Source organism: Takifugu flavidus, chromosome 21, assembly GCF_003711565.1.
Source record: "Takifugu flavidus isolate HTHZ2018 chromosome 21, ASM371156v2, whole genome shotgun sequence".
Lineage (NCBI taxonomy): Eukaryota > Metazoa > Chordata > Actinopteri > Tetraodontiformes > Tetraodontidae > Takifugu > Takifugu flavidus.
The window spans coordinates 1,103,419-1,125,654 of record NC_079540.1 but is presented as its reverse complement, the minus strand read 5'-3'; the positions used below and the strand labels follow the sequence as shown (position 1 = coordinate 1,125,654).

Sequence of the window (22,236 nt, the reverse complement as noted above, 5' to 3'; positions counted from 1 at the left end):
ATAGATCAAGCTTTTTTTTTGCATATAAAACCATGGCTGTGTGAAAAGATAGAAAGTAAATGTGCTTTATTCCCCAGTGAGAACAGCTATGTAATAGTTATTATACATACTAGTAGATGAAAGAGCAACATATTGTACACAAATAGCTGACTAGATTTACTTATCTTGAGTTACTTTTCACTACTACAGGACTCAAACTAAATTAAAGGCCTACCTTCTCCTTTTACACTATTATGCGGGTTGCATAAGGTTGCCCTCTAGTGTTGGCTGCTGGGAGCGGACATCGTTTATTTTTAACCCCCGTTTCCATCTCTCGACTACATTTTATCGCGCTTTTTACGACGTGGCAAGCCTGCGTTCTTTTTGCATTGATGGCTGCACAACACCTTCAACTCATGTTTTTTCTCTTGTGTTTAATCTCCCACACGTGCGTAAGAAATTGCAATTCCAAATTACTGTAAGGCACATAAAAACGGATGGATATTGTACAGAATATAAACCTGCTGATAATGATGATGTCCGTAAAGAGGCCAAGAAAGAAGGGTCTCTGAAGTCATAAAACGTTTTTCTTCCTCTTGTTATTTTTACTAAAACGTCAGTAATAGGACACTTTATTCAGTAACAGGACACTTTATCTTGATGCAGGCGTGACACCAGAGTATGTTTGGGTGTGTTTCTGCAGGATGGAGCCTCGAATATAACCGTTTTTCCCATTTCTCCTGCAGTCACAGTCCTTCTGCGTCTCCTTAGCTGACCCGCGGGTTCACGCAAGGACGCGCCTCGTCTCGCCTCTTCTCCTCCCTGGACGTGGACAAAACGGATCCCCCTTGATTGTTATTTTAAAAAAAGAAAATCTGCACAAGACCCCACAATCAAAACAAATGGGCCACGCGTGCTTTTCCCGCAGCAATGACGTCACGAAAGCCCTCCCCTTCCCCTCGCGAGTAAACACACAACGTGAGGCGAAACGCCTGTGTCAACGGCACCGACGTGCGTTTAGCCGACGCTTTTGTGAGCTCAAAGGGGACATTTTGATATCGCCTCTGTGGATTTCGGCTCGTTATTTGTGCGGCGTCTCTCCCGCGGTTGAAAATTTCGAAAGCCTCGGTGGCCAGCTGACTCGCGCTGGAGAGATGAAGGAAGAGGCGGAAGTGAAGTCACTTGACAGACCGTCCATGTTATTATTGTTATTTTGGTAGCCCTGTGATGAGACGGGCTGCGGAGCCGCCGGTCTCCGACACGACGACCGTCATCGTTGACGCGGGCCGCCCCGGACCGACACCGCCGTCTCACTGGACCCGAAGACGGGAACCTCGCTGACGGCTGGGTCAGGGCGGGCGGAGGAGGAAGGTGCGAGGACCCAGGCTGGAGCTCGGCTCCTACACTCCTGCCGAACAAAAATAAAACGGGGACAAATACAATAACCGCTCGACTGGTGCCTGTGCGGTCTGCTCCGGGGGACCTAGCACCGCAGACATGAACGGTATCACCAAGGGCCGGTTCGAGGTATGCCAGAGGGAGTGGACCACCGGTGGTTAAAGTCTTTCTTTCTTAGATAGGGAGGGGGGGGAGTCGTGGGCTCGTGTTAGCAAACTGCGTGTTGGTGTGTGTGTGCGCGCGTGGGTGTGTGGTCGCCCGTGCTCCTTGTTTTACATGCAATCAGGAGCCGAGCTGTCTTGTCGGTCAAGGGTAATCCGAAATCCAGCAAAGTGTCCTGCGATCCGGCAGACAGTGACAATATGGTGCTGAGGACTGCGGGACAGGAGGGCTGTGGCTGAGTCGTAAATATATCAGGGCCGTGGCTGGCTGGCAATGTCGCCTGAGGTTACAGGCGTTCGGGATTGTGGAGGGATGCAGATGGAAATAAGGCCAATAAGAATCCAAGCAGTGTAACAACACCGGATTACTCATCAAAACTGTAAAAATCAAACGAAAAAAACCAACAACACTGACACCTCCTGTGAATGTGAGGAGGCCTGGGTGGGTTTCTGAGACCCACTGGCACTCAACAGATGGTTCTGATTTCAGAAATCAGTAATTATATAAAATTACACAACACAGAGCTCACATTTGCAGGGTAGAGCTACACACATGTAGCACCAGGTTGTGCTGTAATAATCAGATCAAAATCAATTATAAACCCAATGATATCCTGCATGATATTGGATATTATAGCGTGCAGTTTTTTGTTGGTTTTTTTTAAAAAAAAAAACCTCAACTTTGAATTAAAAATGCAGTCACTAAAATGCTAATCACATTAAATGTACCTCTGGTGCTTCTAATATTTGACCAGGGGCTACAGGTTGTTTTGTGACGGTATACTTTCCTTATACCCCCAAATTCTGGAGAAACCATTAAAAGAAAATCATTTATACATCACTGGTTTTCTTTGAGGTGTGCTCTGACCTCTGTCAAATGTTTGAGCTCTCTATGCCTGTCAGTTTCCTTGCACACTTTACGAGTGGAGGGAGACGGGGGCATCTGCGTGTTGCCATATCTGTGGATTTCTGACTTCTAAGCTCCTTAAAAGCAGATAGAAACCACGGTGATGCTTCTTAAAGAAAATCGAATACAAATTCTAGACAAGGCATCAAATAGGGACTATTGCGCCTATTTCTTTAATATAGTTATAAACTGAATAGATGCATGAGCCAAATGTGAACGCTCCCTGTTAAACACTGTCTAGGAATAGGAGCATGACTGCAGAGAGGAACTCCCCACATGGGAATGCTGCTCCGCTGGCACAGAGGACAAATGACTTTACTGGCTACCTGATTATTAAACAGATCATTTGTGTATCCATGTGCTCACTGAGGGAAAGGTCAAAGGTGAGTGATGTGCTGCAGAGGAGGTTTGGGATTAATTCTAAATTTATTCTTAAATCCTAAACCACCTCTGTCTTAATTCACTGTAGGCCTGTCGTGAGGCCAAGCGCTCTTGAGAGCAGGCGGCCAGAAGAATATTATACAATTATGGCCAGTTTAGGTTAATTTTATATCATTGACACAGGTCTAAATATAACTGATAGAGTCATATGATGAGGAAAATTACTTAGCCTATAGGTCTTTTAATCCAATTAAGCTTCCCATAAGTGGCTCCTGGTCCCTATTGGTAAAATCCATGTATTTCAGGGATTTGTGCTCGTGTTTTATTCTGTAGAGCTGTTTCTATTCTGTGCTTTATGGCACATTAACAGCACAGGATTGGATTGGAGTTTGTTTCAAAATAATGGTGTTTGGGCAATGCTTTGTTGCCTGGTGATTTTGCCATGTAATTTCCTACCTCACATCCGCTATCATTAATGACATTTGCACACACTGCTTCCTGTTCTCCCTTCACTTCAGCTCAGTTCCTTTGTTTGCCTCTCTCTATTCTCCTGCCCCCTCTCTTCCTCCCGTCTTCCCTCTGCTTTATTGCATTCCCTCTTGAGGAGTTTGTATCTGCCGTGGAGCGAGGTTGGAGCCCGGGCATTTTTCTTTGGGCGCCAACCTTTGCTCCCACCGTGCCGCGCTTTTCCTCGCTTTGTTTTGTGTTGTCTGGTTTCGCAGAGCTTGCGTGCGACACTGTGGGGTGTCCCCCTCATTAGATACAGTTCCTGACTCCTTGAGGATGCAAGTGTATCAGTGGCAGGATGTGTGTCTGCAGAGGCGCAGGGAATGTGGGTGTTTGCCATAATTTATATTCATGGCTGAACGCAACCCACCTGATCTAGAATGTTCTTCCTCTGCTCTTTACACAGGGAGGTATGACTTAAATCACCTGTGAGTGTGTGCGTGTGTGTCTGTGTGTCCCTCTCAGCAGATGGCCAGACAGCCAGTGAGTAGACTAATTGAGATAAGCATGCCAACAAGCTGACCAGGCTAACAGAATTATAAGCCTGTAAGGAGGAGACATGGAAAGCCAAATGTAATACCGGCTTCATTATTAGCACAGCTTAAGGAACTGCATATTCATTATTCTGGTTTGTAATTTAAAATGTACATGCAGGGTCTTATTCTGTTAAAGTGCACGTTAGCGTTCCTCACAAACCACCACTCCCAAGCTCGTATGTGCAACGAAAGTGTTGCCCGTTGACATCGTAAGGTGGTTGCACAGCAACAGGATGAGCACAGGCGGATCTAACTGCGAAGCCCGAGTTACATTAAGCGTCCCAGTAGCTGTGACGACAAACCAGTATGTACAATAGAGTGAGCTCATCTAATGTGGAATGTAGCCGCTGTAAATGCACCAGCGAGACTCCCGCAACGACGGTTTCAACAATTATCGAACCAAAGCGACAACAATCGGCGCAAAGGAGAGGATAAACACCGACGCTGTCTTTGTGTTCCTCAGCTGATCTGTGGCAGAGAGGTGGCAACCAAAGATGGGTTGCCACTGCTCAACATACAAAATCTATCCATGGAGATGCAATTTCTTGTCACCTGTTGTCTGACGCATATTTTTTGGCGTCTATCCCGACAATAACTGGGCGAGAAGAGGGAATACGCCATGGGGAGGTCAGGAGTCGAAAGCAGGGAGTTTAGAAATGACATTATCATTCCTTAAAGCTACCACATACAATATGTCTGTGTTATCTTCAGTCCTTCAGCTCTAATAGGGTTTTGTTCTTTGACCTTTGCCCTCACAACAGCTTGTATATCCTCTTTATTGACATCAAATGCACAACACATACCCTCATAACTAAGAGTAACCATATTATTTTCTGTCTTGGCAGGTGTTCTCCAACAGCGATGAAGCCCCTATTAACAAGAAGCTCCCCAAAGAGCTTCTTCTTAGGTAAGAGAAATAATCTCCACTCTCAGCACGCACACAGAAAACACTAGAACGCACCCGGAGACGCTAGCTTAGGCCAGGTTACTGCATGAGACCAAACGGCTCGTTGCAGCTGGGGCTGAGAGGAGGGATGAGTGTGTTTTTCATGGGTATATACTGTGTGTGGTATGTGCCATATATTGGTCACCAGTGTCTGACCTACAGACATATTTTTCTACATGACCCAGAAGAGTGACATCACGCACGCACACGTGTGCACCACCATGCCGCAGAGCTACATGCAGGTGTACCTCTCTGCACTCAACCCATATTTAAATCAGCTGAGAGGATAAACACCTGCGTGTGTGTGTGTGTTTGGAGAGAGAGAGAGAATGCTCTTGGCCCTATGCAAACTGTATGTCTGTGGACATGCTATAAATAGCCCATCGTAGCTGATGGGGAATTCCGCAGTGCTGTGCTCCTCTGCTGCTCCAGCTGTGATCTACGGAGATTACAGTACAGCCATCACCACCAGCACTCCGCTCACTGGTGGATGGAAAAGCATGAACTCTCACACCCGCTCCCCCTCACACCACAACACATGACCTACTGTCACATTGAGGCACTTACACAACCTCAGCTGTCAGGAAGGTTCACTGGTAATGGCTTTAAATCCTGTTTTACACAACAGAAAGTGGGTTGGCTGGAGCAGATATTTCTGCATTTACTCTTTAATTTTGTTTTGAATTGTCTCTAGTTCCCTTTCGAGACATTCTGTTGTAGATAGAACATAAATGATCATATATCATAAGTGTGTGCTTGACCAGAGGTGTCTGGGGTTGAAATATAATAAATTTTACTCCAGCTACAAGACAGCAATCAATAACAATAACATGGAACAGAATGGAAGAGAGAGTCGTCCTTGATACCGATACCTTTGAGGCTTTTGTCACCGATACCAAATCCAGCACTGTGACATCAGAAATGGATCCCCAAATGGAACCCGTGTACCTGAAATTCCTGTTCATCAGCGCGGAACATTTTCAGTTCAATAACTCATAAAATGGCAAAAATGGGATCAGCAGCATTTGTTGTAAACAGATGTTAACTAGGCCGGAACAGGTGAGAGACATTTGAGCTTTTAGGGTCTTCGTCCTGCAGAAATGCTGAGTCGGCACCCCTCTTGCTGTCATAACTTAGCGGAGTTACCATGACAACAGGTTTTGGAATCACGGTGAGTCTCCGGAAGACCTGCCTGTGAATTCACCCACCCCCCAACAAATTCTCCATTAAAATCCCATTACCACGCCAGAAAAAAGCTGTTCCCCGACAGAACTTAATGGCACAAGCAATGGTTGATAGATTACTGTTTGTGGTATGTCACGTCTGTTCTGACTTCTGAGGAAGTAACGATGTGACATGGAGCACATGCTAATTTTCATTTCCGAAGAGGTTTCACCATTTATCTCTCTGCATTAAATTATTTTGGGTCGGTCCAATTAGCAGTAGCTAACCGGAGGAATTTGATTAAAGCAACCAATCGATGATTGTAGTTATTCTCATTTAATCGTCTTCTCGGACGACTGCTCACTCTGAGATCTGTGTGCCTCTGCGTGTTTAAAGGGTTTTTCATGCGTGGGTTTGTGTGCATGTGATTCCTGGTGCAGACATGTCACAACATGCTCGTACCCCACGGCCATCGAAAACACGCAGTATGCAGCGCCTCTGTCGGTATTTGTATGAAAGAAGCAACGGCCAGGCTCACATTTACTGCATTCAAAGGTGCATTTCAACCTCAGATGCATTCGTGCCGATGGTGGTCCTCTGAATATTTCACATTTCATACTAAACAACCTTTTTAATTGCTTGCCTGAGCAACAAAAGTTTGTTCAGGTTGGTTTTAATTATGTGTGTGGTTTCCGTATGTCCCGTGCTGTCCGTGGCTTTGCCTGCCTGAGTGCCAGAGATTACTCATTGGCAGATTAATGGATTGAGCTGACCTAGTAGCCTGCTGCAAGCAGGCCTTTGTAGCTGACCAGCCTGCAGCTCAAACGCCCGCTTGGCTGTGGCCGACCCAAAACAGGATTGTTCTGTTGTCTAGTGACACCAAAACCATGTAATAAGTCACAAAGAAGATAGTAATCAGTCAGAGACCAGAGGGCTATTTTATCTCCTATACAAACTGATCTTTTTATTCTGTCCCTCTGTCTAGAATATTCTCTTATCTAGATGTGGTTACACTCTGTAGATGTGCCCAAGTATCCAAGGTAAGGACATCCTTCTCCACACACTGCTGCTCCTAAAGACACCCCCCCCCCCCATATGTTTATGCTTTTTTAGATGAATTATTTGCTGAAAATTAAAATTGTAATCGACTTAAAAATATTTCAGAATTCTCTGGGAGTGAGTAGCGCCCTCTGCTGGGTGATTTTAAGTGGACAGATGAATTAAAACCAGTATAGACTATATGTCCTGTGTTTAAACACGGAACAAAAAAGTTTTTCATACGAAAATTCCAATGCTTGTGTGCCTCCAAACTGTCTGTCTCCTTCCCAGGCGTGGAACGTCTTGGCCCTAGATGGGAGCAACTGGCAGAAGATTGACTTATTTAACTTCCAGACAGACATTGAGGTGAGGACTGTGGTTCTGAGAGAGGAAAGGTAAATTTGTGCATAATTCCATGGTTGTGTGCAGTTTTGAGCAGCATCACGCTTCCAGAGGCAGGATCAGAAGGTCTTGGTGCCGACTGTGGCAGCAGGGCTGATTGGCTGTCCTGTGACTGTGTCCACCTCTGTGTCCATCTCTCTTCCAGGGCCGCGTGGTGGAGAACATTTCGAAGCGATGTGGAGGCTTTCTGAGGCAGCTGAGCCTCAGGGGCTGTCTGAGTGTGGGCGACGCCTCCATGAAGTGAGCTTCTCCTTGTCTCTATGGCATTGGTTCCGCTGTATTTTGTTTTACCATATTGGTTTGATTATTGCTATACTAATTCTCTCTGTGTAGTCATGTTACCTTGTGCCTCTTCAGTTCCAGAGGACAGTACTCGAGAATCTATTCTCAAATCTATTACATTTTACTTCACCCTGTCCACATATGTCCTCTCACTTTACGTAAAGACAACAAGCAAGCTGAGAGAGCTTCAGGCTTCAGAGACTAAAAATAGAAACATACGGTAGCTGTACAACGACTTCCCAACGGTCCATAGATGACTCTGTTAATTGGTTCCTGAGCACCAAACATCTTCTGACGTCTCAGTTATTGAATAAAGCGTCTCTCAGGTGATTTGCACTCTCCTTTTCCTCAGGACATTTGCTCAGAACTGCAGAAACATCGAAGTGTTAAACCTAAACGGCTGCACAAAGATCACCGACAGCACCTGCCTCAGCCTCAGCAAGTTTTGTTCCAAACTCAAACAGCTGGATCTCACCTCCTGTGTGTCCATCAGTAACCACTCTCTGAAGGCCCTCAGGTATCAGGCACACATTATATAATGTTATCACAAAGTAGATCATCGTGCCGGAACTCCAACCTGCAGCTTACAGATTGGTCCATTGAGAGGACCAATGCTAAAAGTCATTCTTTGCCTCTGTTTTGTGGTTTTTCTTCAGCGATGGCTGCAGAATGCTGGAGCTGTTGAACCTGTCATGGTGTGACCAGATCACGCGGGACGGCATCGAAGCTCTGGCCAGGGGATGCAATGCTTTACGAGCACTGTTCCTCCGAGGCTGCACGCAGGTACATTAATGTCTCACACCAGCAGGATTAGACCATGATATAGCTTTTCATTCGGTGGACACCTTGACCTTTCTTTAATGAGTGTTTCTGGTTCTTTGATCCATCACAGAGGACACTTTTCCCACCATAAAATAAAATCTATGGTTTTATTAAATTCCAAGTAGTTCAGCATGAATCGATGATCATCATTGTTGAGTGTTATTTCCTATCGGCCTATTCATCTACACACAGTCAGATCTATAATGAAATAAGTGATGGATGAAATACTTTTGCAATGATTCCAGCTGGAAGATGGAGCACTGAAGCACCTTCAAAAACACTGCCCTGAACTCACCACCATCAATATGCAGTCTTGCACAGTAAGGCAGCTATTGGGATCTGGGTGGAGAGATGTTAATGCCTGAGTTCATGCCCTCATGCTTTTGTCATTGGTCCTGTGTGTCTGTCTCAGCAAATAACAGATGAAGGCTTGGTCAGCCTGTGCAGAGGATGCCACAAGCTACAGATCCTCTGTGTGTCTGGCTGCAGTAACATCACCGATGCCTCCCTCACTGCAATGGGGCTCAACTGTCCTCGACTCAAGTGAGACACACATATAGACGCAGTGACACTCATTTATTTTATCATCCACAGAATCTCCCTGGCAGGCATGATGACTAGGTGTTTTTTTTTAATCATTACCAAACTGTGTTTTCATTTTTGCTTTTTATTGGTTACCAGAGAAACGTGGTTGGACACTCGGCCTCACTAGAGCAATACACTGACTTGCTTGTGGATATAAAAGGTCACGCAGATGAGAGATTGAATTGACATGTAACCTAATGTACTGAAGACTGCGATTCAGTCGCTGTTTACTTCAGTTTACTTGATGACATCAGCCGTGCTTGGTAACAAGCCTGTCCGAGTTACATGCTATATGTTCGTGTGCGTTCTCAGGATCCTCGAAGTTGCACGATGCTCTCATGTCACTGATGCTGGGTTCACTGTGCTGGCCAGGGTCAGTTTATGGCTGTTTTTGTTCTTCTCTCTAATCCACTTAACTTCAATTTCGCTTCGATGTCCGAGGATGAGTCAGTGAATGCTGTGTTTGTCTGTGCAGAATTGTCATGAGCTTGAAAAAATGGACTTAGAAGAATGTATTTTGGTAAGATAAAGTTATATAAAGCATTGTTTTTATGGAATTGTTCTAGATTTTGGGTATGAGAGGACTTCACTGATATTTCTTGTCCATAGGTGACAGATAACACACTGGTTCAGCTCTCTATCCATTGCCCTCGCCTTCAAGCACTGGTAAATATTTACACCTCCTTTTGTTTTGACACAAGCGCCCAAATGCATATGGAACCATCATTTACCCAGCGTGTTGTTCTTCTTACAGTCCCTGTCACACTGTGAGTTGATCACAGATGATGGCATCAGAGCCTTGAGCAGCAGTACCTGCGGCCAAGAGCGCCTCACGGTGGTGGAACTGGATAACTGCCCCCTTATAACCGACGTGACGCTGGAGCACCTGAAAAGCTGCCATCGGCTGGAGCGCATTGAACTCTACGACTGTCAGCAAGTCACCAGGGCTGGCATCAAACGCATTCGGGTCAGTGGACAGACACGATACAATTTTGCTTTTATTTATTTTATTATATTCCCTGTTGGTTTCCTAAAGAAACTCTAGAATGAAGCTCTAACATTACTGCGTTAGTCTAAGACTCAATTTGTGACCAGAGGTAAATCAAGCTAATTAAGTGTTTAACAACTAAAATCCGACTTATTATTGTTGTCATTGTAATAAATTGAATAGAGCCACTCCTCCTCCTAGTAATAAAAATAATAATAATAATAATGATAATGACAGGTCTCTTGCTACATTCAGCACATCAGGGTTCTATTGTTCTGTGGTGATTGCATTATGGCCTCACTCTCTGCTCTTTGACTAGTGTGCCACTTTGATATTGATGTAATTTTTGGAACACATTTGTAAACAAACCCCATTAACTCTGTAATTCAGAAATATCTAATAATGTCAGTGGCACAGTGGCGAGGAACCACTGGTGCCTTTTCTGGGCCTTTCTGAGTGTTGAGTGTGTAGCATTTGTCTCTGCTGTATATGTCGATCCCTCTATTGACCGAGTCACAGTTGACTGAAGTCAACGTAAACGTAAACAACGTAAGCCCAACGTAAACCTGTATTCTCACAGGAAATAAAAATGTGTGCTGAGCACAAAATAGAATCCTGGTTAAACTCTTTTCTTTTTATTATTATTATATCCTTAGGCCCATCTCCCGGAGATCAAGGTCCACGCCTACTTCGCCCCAGTGACCCCTCCTCCTTCTGTTCACGGAGGCGGCCAGCGTCTGTGCCGCTGTTGCATCATCCTCTGACAGTGGAGGGCCAGGGGGGGGCACCTCTGTTTGCAGGTCCTGCTGCTCTGATCTGGGCTAAAATGGGTGGGAGCGGGACATCAGGGTAGGTGTAGGAGAGAGGAGGGGCTGGACCCACTCACTGCTCCTGATCTCTGATTAATACACAGACTGATCGCCACTGGTCCCTGATCAGTTGAACCTGCCCCTCCTCTTTCCTCCTCGAGTCAGAGTTGCAGCAGCCCAGGTCCGGATGTGGAGGATGGATGGGGGAAACAGTCATGGATGGACCTTTGCTCTCTGTGTCATTATTTCTTTCTCGCTATAAAGACAAGGACCGGCGCTCCGCTCCATGACATCTGGACAGCTGGTGATGAGCAGGGGGACGTCTGAACAGTAGAGCTACCATTCATCATGTTCTAACAAACAAACAAAAGAAATACGTTATCATCTTGGACACTGTCTGTGGAGTATCATCTCAACCAAACACATGACTCCTCTGTTTGACCATCCTTTTTTCTGCTTTGTCCACTAAACGGCAGCATGGAGCGAGAGAAGAGTTGGATAATGGAAAATGCTGATTTTCTGAGTACAAACAGTAAAACCACAGCATGGCCAGGTTGTGAAGAAGAATTTAGAATAACGGGAAGTACCAAATGGGACACGCGACATCTCTGCATCTGAAAATGTTGCGGTTTTGCTTCTGTTTCCTGCAGAAACTTTCACCATGGAAAAAGATATGGATGGCAACTCAGTCAAAAAGAGTAAGCCAACAAAAGTCTGTCTTTTTTCAGTGCTTATTGTAATAGTCCATGTCTGTCTTTTCACAGAGGGAGATCTGTTATGTTGTGGTTTTGAGATCAAGAAATGAATCTGTTGCTGAAATATGGACCTATAATTCTGACCCCGGACATCTAACGGCATCATGTCGACTGTACTCTACTGACATGAGTGGCCTCTCCTGTGCACTGCTTAGTTATGTTGGCTCGTTGGTCCTGACCTCTATCAGCAGACCTGTGTGGTAGCTCCCACCTGACTACCTAAGCTTTTGTTTACATCCTGAATAAAATTAGCGCCACGGGCGAACTTGTTTACATCGGTAGGATTCCAGCCTGTTCAGACTGTTCAGAGGAAGTTAGGTAACAATTTTAAAACTGTGGTGCATCCACTGTTTTTAACTTGACTGAGTCCATTACTCAAATATGTATTTTGGATCTTGAAGGTCAGCATTGGTGCAACTTTGCTGCACAGCGAAGCAAAAATATCCTATTAACTGAGAATATATGAGAATGTGAGCAAAGGTACTTCAACTTTTTTGACAATCATGAGTACTTCAAAATCTTTTCTTTAATTGGCAATGTTTTGATGTAGGATGAGATATTATAATAATAAATTATATATTCCACCTGAGACAGAATTATTAAGAATAACACTGGCCTGAATAGTTGGGCTATTGGGCAGCAATATGTGGATCTATAAAGAATCAATCACAAGTGAAATGTGATGTATAGGCCCCAAATGGTTCAAATTTAAGTAGATGTTTCAGTATCTCAACAGGGCCCTGTCATGTTGTGTAATGCATTATTTGAACGTGATACCCCTCTACAAATTTACAGAAACGAGTGAAACTGTGGTAGGACACATGTGTGGTATCAAGTATTTAAAGGCCGGAAGGTAGACAGAAAAATTGACAGGACTGAAACGAGAGCTGGCAGAATGATGAAAGACTCACATGGACTGAAAACATCACTGGCTTTGTCCTGTTGTGATACTAATGCCCCCTCTTCAACAGCTGTTTTAACAGTTTTATGTTCAAATGATAAAGAAATAAAAGAAAAATAAACGAATAAATAAAAGTGACTAATAGTAAATGTGCTCCGTCTCTGGGTTATCTTTTAATGAGCATTTAGTGTATTTTGAAACGTGCATACCAGAGCTACGCCGCAAGATGTCACCCAAGAGCTACATAGATGGCAGACGCGCCCACGATGACTGTGTGTTGAGTTTCTTTAAAGGTGGTACAAAGACAGTGTATCATCCAGTAGACGAATTATATAACTTAATGATGCCTCTCAGTATATATCTTTGAACACAATTCACGGAGAAGTAGAATTATTAATATTTTACATCAGGCATTGTGTTGGACAGCTGTGCGGTGCGCAAAGACCCTTGGGCCTGATCGTTGATCGGCTGCTCCGCCTGTAAAAAACTGCAGTACCCGGGCAGAGCGTCAGCTTCCTCCGCCGCGTCTTGTGTTTAACGGTAACACCAATTATTCCTGGCTTGAAGAAAAAGCAGGAACCTCGGGACTGGATTAGAACCCTCGTTGCCTAACTTTTGTCCAGTTTGAGCACGGGAGGAGCCGATAGCTGAGTGATCAGCAGACTTTTTCGACTGTGGTCATGGATTAGAATAGCGAGGAGAAGTCAGGCGTTCGGCCTGCAGGAGACCTGAGCTAGCGGCTGTGAAGCAGCGAATCCTTGTTTGGGTCGCTGTGCTAACTAGCAAGGCGCTATTTTGTTAGCATAACAGATAGCTACCCGGGCTGCTACCTTGTTTTGATGTGGACAGACTGAAGCTATCTGCTGAGGTTCAACAATAATAGACTGCTTTCCCAAACTTTCTGGAAGTTTTGAGTTCACCTTCGGAGCTTACGTTGCTGGGGGTGGGGTGGGGGGTAAAAGGGACGACGAGCTAGCTCGGATGTTTGGCACACAAACTTGAGCTTTTCATTTGGAGAAAACATTAATAACTCGGTTAAGCTGCCGTCCATTGACCATATTGCGAGTTGATGAGCAAACGGCTGCTGGCTGTCCACGCAGACTCTCAACCCATTCACGGAAATACAATTTAAACCTTTTTGGGACCTCGTTGCTGCAGCCACTGTCTCTTGTCTTCGGCCGGCTCCTGTGGCTGGCCACACGGCTCTGGGTCCCCAATGGAGGAACATGACAACATGGACTATTTTTACCAGCAGGTTTTGCAAAAAGACGTTACCCGCAGGCTGCAGGTCGGTCAAGACCTCGTTGACTACATAAACGATCCACAGCGGTCCCCGGACGTGGAGCAAGACAAACCCCGGCTGGATAAGACCGTAGACGAACTGACAGGATGGGTGAACTCCAGCAATTTCAAGGTGAGACATCTGTGCTTCTCAGTGCATCACAAATCACATTACTCTCCACTTTTCATGAGCTCCCTTTCATGGAGTCATGGAGCCTTGAAGTTGTGGAGCCCAAAGATCGATTTCAGTGTGATTTCAGGAAGATTCTAAATGTAATTTCTTATTTCTTCAGGGCGTTGACTTCACCTCTTAAATTCCATTTTTGCTGATGATAACGTGTATATATTTCTATGTACACACTTTGTGACCCCCAGTGGTGCACCTTGGAGAGCATTTCTGCGTTGTTGAACTTTAAAGCACTGTTTTGGCTGAGAAGGCTGAAGGGAGCCATTGTCACCACTGTAGACAAGGAGAGCCTGGTTGTGGTGGGGGAGGGGGCCGCGGGGCTCATTGTTATGACCTATGCTTTACCCCAGTCTCTTCGTTTTGTCTTTCTTTCTCACAGAAGTGCTAAATTGCTGTCAATCTCTCCTCGATCTTTCGGTTCTCTGCTGCTACACACTTCCTTTGTGCGCGTGTGTACCAGTCTTGTCCGCTTAAATATTTTCCAGTGTGAGATAATTTTTTTTGCCAGTCCAGACAGAAATGTGCAACATCCTAAAATCTCATTTCCACAGTTAATGCTGAAACGGAACACCACCGAGGAGAGTCTGCACAGATGGCTCTTAGAAAATGTACCGCTCGTATCTTCCTTTGCTGCTTATTGTAGTTGAGTCATAGGAAAAAAACCTATCTATATATTTTTTTCTGCTTTTGAAAAATAATATTTTCCGATAGCATTGATGGCATAAACACAACTGGAGGCAAACGGGGTTTCATGAACATCATTTTTATTTGGGTGGTACTTGTTCCAGGTCAGTTCCTGGCAATTGAATGTTTCATTGGCTTCCCTATATGAGGATTTTAGTGGCGATGATTCTCTCTAGGATGTCTGTCATAAAAAAGTCCTTGGCAGCAGGTGAAGTGCTGAGTAAGCGTTGTCCATGCAGAAGGAAATCTAGGGGATGTTTCAAGAGTTGGACCACACGTCAGTGTTGCTTTCTTGTGAAAGCAACTGAGTGTTTTTCCTCTGCAACCCGGTCAAATTCTTATGTTAGCCTAGTTTTTCCAGCTTTATTCTTTGATTTTCCTTTATATAGGAACCTTCCAGTAGCAAAATGTTTTGTATGTATTGCAGTTTTGATTTGGGAAATGTAGTCTTTAGAATGAATGACACTGTCTCATACTGGCAACCTCATATATTTAACATCTCTTCAGGTCAAGAAACACAGTTTGAACAATACTCTGATTGAGTAATCGGGAAAAAGTCTGCTCGTGTAGGCTCCATTTTGGAACATTTTGTCCCAAAATGCTGTATATTTCTCTGTTCATAATTCACTTTAAGCCTGCTTAGAATGCAGAGTGAAGTCTGTACATGGTTTGGGAATTAACGGTGTTGAGCCAGCATATGCAGCAACCTCACAAAGAACCATTCACGACAGGCTAAATATTTACATTTTTCTCTCCAGCATACCTTGGTTACGCTGATCTTTACAGACTGCTATTTACTGTATGAGTAAGTGCTGGAAGATTACATACTGTTGTGGTCACATGCCAGGTATTTTGTTGTTAAAGATTTTTGGGTGATTAAAGCAGGTGGCAAAAATGTCTTCCATTAATCTTGGTTTGAAAATATGTTTGTGGGTGGCTTTGTTGGGGGTCTTGCCTGTATCCCTTTCTTTATTATTTTTACCTCCCGCGTGTTTCTTTTTCTAATCTTCCCTCCCACGATAAGTCAGAATCTCATGTTTCTTCTGTTAACCGTTTTTGTTTTCCCCGCATTATTGGCCCCCATCTATGTATTTTGCCTCTTCTACCCCAGTCATCTCTTTTTCCTTCTTGTTTTAACCTGGCTCTGCTCTTCGTTTGACTAAAATAGGAAGTGCAGCCAGTAGGACATAATATTTTTTAATGGATTTTCTTTTTGTAGTTCTCACAGTCGCCCCGGCTGGGCCAAAAAAAGCATTCCAGCAGCACTACACCATGTGGGATTCAATCCTAATCAAAAACACAGTGGAAAACTCATCTTAACCACTGGACTGAAATCCAGCCTCCTTCCCTCCATCCTTACATTTCACAAGCCTGCTTTTCTCTGACTGCCAATTTACAGTCGTCTAAATGAGCGAGATTACATGTTTTCTAAAAAAGGTCAATCTCTGATGTATGAAGATGACACAACATGTTTACGTAATCAAGTAGGACCCAGCTGTTAACCTGGATGAGGACGTATGGTGCGTCAGCCGGGTGGCCCATCAAGACTTACGTAAACTCATTCACTGGAGTGGATATGGTGGTGATGCCGATAGCGGCCCAAACCTGAGGCTTGCTTCTTGGGATGACATAGGTTTGGACCTTCGTGGAGAAAGCATGAAGGTTGGAGAGGAAGTTAGATTTCCATCTAGTCTAATGGGTAATGACGTGGTTCCCGGTGGCTGCTGTATCTTGGCTATAGTAACATCTGAAGGCTTAAAATGCAAATTCTTGCATGACATCAAATTTTCTTGTGTATAAGTTGAGCAGAACTGAGGAGGGTGGAGCTTGAGAGGAATATAGGTGTAATTATTCTATCAGAATCCCTTAATTTGCATAGAAAACAAGTCTCTGGGACGTTCTTTTTAAATTCATTATTATGACCAAGATTAGAGTATTTTGACCCAGAATGACGCAACTCTTCTAGCCCGTCTATTGTAATGACCTGTTAACGGGATGACCAAGTACTTCTTTGAAGAGACTCCAGCCGGCCCCATGTGCTGCCTTTCTCTTCTACTCACTTCTTTCACTGGCTGCCCATTAAACCCAAAAGAGACTTTAAAATACTTCTACAAGCGCCATCATATCTGGAGAAGCTGATAATAGATATTAAGTGCTATATTCTCTCTTCTCTATCCTTCTCCCTTACACCATCTTCCCTTCTTTTTCCTCTACACACCCAACCAACAATGGGTGAGTCCTATCATATGAGCTTGGATCTGCTCAAGGTTTCTTCCAGATAAAAGCCAATCCCGTGCTTTGCAGCACTTTTGCTCATGTCGTCTTTTGGACAGTAAGACTTAAAAACTCACGTTGCCACGTTAGCAACTGACCCACCGGCCGTGCTCACCAGCGAGCGCAGCCTCGAGTTACAACTAGTTAGGACTGAAACTTGACTGACCGTGATTTGTTTTGCCCGGGACTGACAAAAGGCGTCACAGACTTGAAATCATGGTGTCCAAATCCGGTCTGCTCGGGTTACCAGCTGTTACAGCAGGAATTCATGACTATTGAACATTCCCTGGGGAAATCCACGGTAATCTTTCTCATTCCCATTATTTGTTGTTTGTAGGTGGCGTTGTTGGGGATCGATATCTGTGGCGCGTTTGTGGACCGCCTGGGAGAGCGCTTCAGAGGATACCTGGGTACAGGTGAGATTTTTTAGATATCTATCTCTATCTATCTATTATACTGTATTAAAAGTTATTTATAGATAATGGTACTTTCTGCTTTGTTCCATTTTTTTTTTTCACTTCCCTTTTTCCTGTGAAAGACCAGCAGAGCTACTTTAACGCCTGGCACCTTCCTGTCTGTATTGTAACCTTTAGTTTCAATATATATGGGTTTGACATTGATGCACTGTAGCTTTGGCTGTAACACCCTCAAACCAGGCTTCACATTCACAAGGCCTCCGTTGGTTGCACCTTGTCTGATCAGTTTTTATGCTCGGTGCGTCTGACTGCCAGCCCTGGTGGGGCTCCTCCGTGTGTCACCAGCTGTCTGTGTCAGCCAGACTGGCTCCTGTCCCCAACAAACACAGACGACCCCGCAGGACGGCTCGGGGGGCCCGACTCCAACCTGTCACACCGTTCAGAGCCTGCCATCTAACGCGCAGACACAAGCTGCCATGCTTTATTTCCCCTCCCTGTCAAGGACTGCGCATTTGCCAGGCTTTTATGTAACCGAGGTGCGCGTTCACAGTTCGTGGTAAAAATATACCCATGAGCCACTGCTGGCTTTGGAATCCCCCTCTGTCCCCCCATCTGACTTCCATTTCTCCTTTCCTGTTATTTCCTCCTTCCCTTTCTATCCGTCCTCCTCCCCCTCAGAGAATGAGATCATTTACGCTGAGTGATTGTATTGATCTACAGCACCAACTTCTTTTTCCAGGGCCGTGCAGCATGTGCATGTAAATTGACACTGTACTGTTGCCCTTTAGGGTAATTGTCAGATATGAAGTGTAAAAGGAAGCGGAGCATTTTAGATTGTAGTTTCCTCATGCAAAACCAAGTAAATCCATACTTTCTAGCTAGTCCCTTAGTGCTGATATTTATTCCCAACTTGGATACAAAAGGTGGTTAACTTTATGTTGGGTACAGTTAGCATTCTTAGCAATGTTAGCATTCTCCTGCTCTAATGTGATGTTTGTGCGCACATGCCTGTGTGCATCTTTCATCCATACCACAGTGGCTGACATTGTGTGCCACACTGTCATGTGTCATTTCTTCTGTTCAGTATTGTGGCCATGGAAACCAGATGTTATGGTAACATAATGAAGGCATACACACAGCCAGTGAGAAGGAGTGATGACCTCACCCTCCTCCCTCAAGAATAGGCGTTTGTCTTGGTATTAGCTGATCTCATTGATAAATAAGAGCATTTTAAAGGGAGTTTCTGGGTTTATTGCACATGAGAAAGTTTGTCCCCCCCCCCCACATTAGTAGAATTAAAGCTGTTTGTGTTTTTTTGTTAAACACAGCTCTTATGAGCTTTACGACTGATATTCTTTGAAACAGCTCTTTTTTTTAAAAATAAAGATGTCTTGAGTCATCGTTTTTGGCCAGTGTTTAACAGTGCTGAGTTTAGAAGTAATGCATCTCATTGTTCATAATAAAGAAACACGTCATCCACTGTAACGTTTTGGCCCATTGGGCTAAAGTTGAATTATTACACCTTTCATTAAAAAATGCTTTGCTATCATTTTGTGGGACAGTAAATCTGATTGGCTGTCAAGAGTAAAGCATTATTATTATTACTGTTTTCTTCTGCGTTGCTGCCTTTGTTCATCTATTTGCGCTGCCGTATCGGTCGTGTGCAGCTGACATAAAAGCATTTGATGATCTTGACATTATTTTAGTCACGGTCCATTTCTCTTTGCTGTCCTAGTAATACATCTCTCACGCGCTCATTGCCCGTAAGAAATCCTATATCATTGTACTGTATTTATTTTTGTGTGCGTTCCAGATGCACTCCACTTGGGGGCAGTCTTTAATGCCTCTGTGGTTTAAAATTGGGGGACTCCTGTGTGCTGTGTGTAACCTCATTTGTCCTTAACCTCGTCAGACGTTGACTCGCATCTAACTCAACTCTTTTGCTCTCTGTAGTTTTGCCAGCTCTGGTGGACAGGCTGGGGGATGGAAAGGATCAGGTCAGGGAAAACAGCCAAGCCCTCCTCCTTCGCTGTATGGAGCAGACTGCTTCACCCATGGTGAGGCACACACATTTGGAGAGTGGACCTGCGGCCACAAATAGCACTGATAGCACTCAAATATAAATCAAGAACATTTACGAGATACTGTTCTTTAAGAATTTCAATCAAATTTTGTCTTCTTTTCTGTGTACTGTGCTGTCAGAGGACATGGTGTTAGCGCCCTCCTCTGGATATCAGTTGCAGTACACACTTTAATCCATAATCTTTTCAAACCCCCCACCCCACCCCTCCTCGATTGGGCTTCTGGCAGTCCTTCCTTTCTAGTTTCCACTCATGGTCTTTTTTTATCTCTCCCACCTCTTTTTTCTCTGTGATCCAGTACATTTGGGAAAGGTTGCTTCCTGGCTTTAAACACAAGAACTTCCGCTCTCGTGAAGGGATCTGCCTCTGTCTCATCGCCACACTGAGCACGTGAGTAACTTCCTCATCTATGTGACATTTCAAGGCTGTTCAGTACATTCAGCTACACATTCTACACTCAACATTGCATTCATAGATGTGCAACATTGAGCTTGATCACACACTCGTTTGGCTGAATTCAACGATCGTTTATTGATTTAATTTCTTTTTAGGCTCTGATTGTAGAATCCAGGCTGATTCTTTAAGGTTAATCTACTTAACTGTTTTTGTGACAGTACAGATGGCACACATGCCATGACTGGCCACTGTTGCTATATTCAAATTATAAGCAAAATTACCCCACCGTCTAAATCTTTCATTACTGATTACAAGGAAAGTTAAGATGAGCTCAGTTTGTATTTCAATAGTTAAAAACACTAAAATTTGTTATTTCTTGCATGTCCTTTAACCATTTTTTCTCTGTATGTTGTGGCTATAATTGTCCTTATGTTTGTTCCAGGTATGGAGCTCAGCCACTGAGCCTCAGTAAAATAGTTCCTCATCTCTGCTTTCTAACTGGAGACCAGAACCCACAGGTAAGAAACCCAATATTTATTGTCATAATAATTTCTGGTGGATGGTATATTAAACTAAAGTAGCGCTCTGTACTTATGTGAAACGCATGTTTTTTTAAGTGCTGTGATTATCACAGTTATTAGTGAGAAGAGGGGAGAGCCTAGAGCCCCCTGCTGTTTTTTACTGCACAAAGTTGTGCATTAGAACCCATCCATTATCCCACACAACGGTAATAGCTTAGCTTTGCTATGTGTGTGAGTGTGAAAGAGACAGATGGAAGCAGAAAGAGGTGGGTTTGGCCTCCTGTGGAGATGTACCCCGAAAGCTGAAATCTGCTCCTGTCATCTACCCAGTGATTATCTACCCACAGGCTGTCGCAACCAATCAATATCTTTAACAAATACCCCCACCCCCCGGTCAATTGCACAGAAACTCTTTACCCACCTCCATCACATCATTGCTTACGCTATGACAAAAGGGAATAATGTGGGCCTAACGCAGCTCCTATAATCTGTTCATCAAGAAATTGGAGAAATATATGGTGTATTGAGTAAAACGGAACATTTCAAGTACCTACCCACACATCGTGCACTGGTGTATTTATATTTAAGTTTCTAAAAGATAGTTTGCTGTTTGCAGGTACGCGAGGTCGCCACAACAACACTAGTGGATGTATATCGTCATGTTGGGGAGAGGGTCAGGGCAGACCTGGCAAAGCGTGGATTACCTGCTGCACGGTGAGTGATTGCTGGCATTGTTGAGCATTATTTTGTCAGTGTAGGCTTGCTGGTGTGTTTGTGTATGTGCGCCGGTGCCTGCACTTTCTGCACAGCGGGGGATTCTTTGTTGAAGACTCTTTGGCCTCTGGTGTGTCCCGGGTCACATCGTGCACTACTCTGCCAATCACCGGAACACCGGTTCAGAGCACAATGCTGACGGACCAGAGGGGGGCATAGGAGGAAGGTGCAGATTGCACACAAAGACATTGGAGTAGGTGGGGTAAAATGATTCAAGGAAAGTGTGCGCTCATGTCTACTGAAAAGAATATCTAATGGGTGGTTTCATCCTTTTTTGGTTGTCCCAGTAGCCAGTGTTGTGTGCTGACTGCTCAGGATGAGCCTTGTGTCTGTGAATGCTGGCTGGGGCTGTGTGTCATGTGTTGTGCATATTAAAGCTTGCCTGTTTACATTTAAACATACTGTCTATCTTTCCGGGGATCAACGACCAGTGTGCATCTGTCCGATTGATGTCTTATATGGTTGACAGATGCAGTGATTCAAGTATAAAACACAGTATATGTCGTCCCCGCTTTACATATTTACCGGAAATATTTGAAGCACTGATATGAGTGCTGGGTTACTCGTTCCTCGCTGGAATGTTGGGCTGTCAGCAGGATCTTTCTGGCTGGATCACATATCAAAAGTGTTGAGTTGGCATCAGATAATGAGCGACAGAGTGATAAAAGACTCAGAATTGAGCTGGAGAACAGAAAGCAGCAGGCTTTTCATCCTTTAAACTCCACACCATACCAGGGTCTAAACCATAATATATAGTGATTATTAAACAATAGAATCACTGCAAATGTAGACTGAGGTTGGTGGGGTGGAGGAGGAGTGAAATGAATTGATTTTGGTGTTTGGAAGTGAGAAGAACCAAATGGCAGGAGCAGATTTGCTGTATTTTGACCGCTAGCTCAGTAGACCCTCTCCTTTGTCCAGTGTTTATTTGTATGTGTGTGGCGTGCGTGGTGCAGGTTACATAAAGAGTCCCTACATGTGGTTCAAAATAACTGCCTTGTATGCCTAATAAGATTGAAGTGTATGTACCGGCTAGAGCTTTCTCATTGGTGTGCTCAGAC

At 44.3% G+C, this 22,236-nt stretch overlaps 2 protein-coding genes across 29 annotated transcripts in view; both read left to right on the top strand.

Annotated features, from left to right (window-relative positions):
• Positions 1 to 931: 931 nt before the first annotated feature.
• Positions 932 to 12,714, top strand: fbxl2 (F-box and leucine-rich repeat protein 2). The gene is made up of 14 exons (XM_057021461.1): positions 932 to 1,506; positions 4,715 to 4,776; positions 6,965 to 7,019; positions 7,309 to 7,383; positions 7,565 to 7,659; positions 8,054 to 8,218; positions 8,358 to 8,484; positions 8,769 to 8,843; positions 8,936 to 9,066; positions 9,421 to 9,481; positions 9,584 to 9,628; positions 9,718 to 9,774; positions 9,863 to 10,075; positions 10,753 to 12,714. The coding sequence occupies exons 1-14, from the start codon at positions 1,477 to 1,479 to the stop codon at positions 10,858 to 10,860; spliced, it is 1,299 nt and encodes a 432-aa protein (XP_056877441.1). The 5' UTR covers positions 932 to 1,476; the 3' UTR covers positions 10,861 to 12,714.
• Positions 12,715 to 13,031: 317 nt separating this feature from the next.
• clasp2 (cytoplasmic linker associated protein 2) overlaps positions 13,032 to 22,236 on the top strand; it is a 34,555-nt gene continuing 25,350 nt past the window's right edge. For 17 of the 28 annotated variants that reach the window (XM_057021433.1, XM_057021428.1, XM_057021424.1 and 14 more), the window contains exons 1-6: positions 13,032 to 13,975; positions 17,325 to 17,403; positions 19,357 to 19,460; positions 19,783 to 19,874; positions 20,323 to 20,398; positions 21,018 to 21,115. In XM_057021433.1, the coding sequence (XP_056877413.1) occupies positions 13,778 to 13,975; positions 17,325 to 17,403; positions 19,357 to 19,460; positions 19,783 to 19,874; positions 20,323 to 20,398; positions 21,018 to 21,115 (647 nt within the window). In that variant the 5' untranslated portion in view covers positions 13,032 to 13,777. Of the gene's footprint in view, positions 13,976 to 17,324; positions 17,404 to 19,356; positions 19,461 to 19,782; positions 19,875 to 20,322; positions 20,399 to 21,017; positions 21,116 to 21,298; positions 21,369 to 22,236 lie in introns of those variants that run through there. The other 11 variants (XM_057021447.1, XM_057021446.1, XM_057021448.1 and 8 more) reach the window with 2 other exon arrangements.

Coding starts and splice junctions, on each gene's coding strand:
- fbxl2 (XM_057021461.1), top strand. CDS start 1,477: ATGAACGGTATCACCAAGGGCCGGTTCGAG. Junction 4,777..6,964: donor CCCAAAGAGCTTCTTCTTAG/GTAAGAGAAATA, acceptor CCCTCTGTCTAG/AATATTCTCTTATCTAGATG. Junction 7,660..8,053: donor GTGGGCGACGCCTCCATGAA/GTGAGCTTCTCC, acceptor CCTTTTCCTCAG/GACATTTGCTCAGAACTGCA.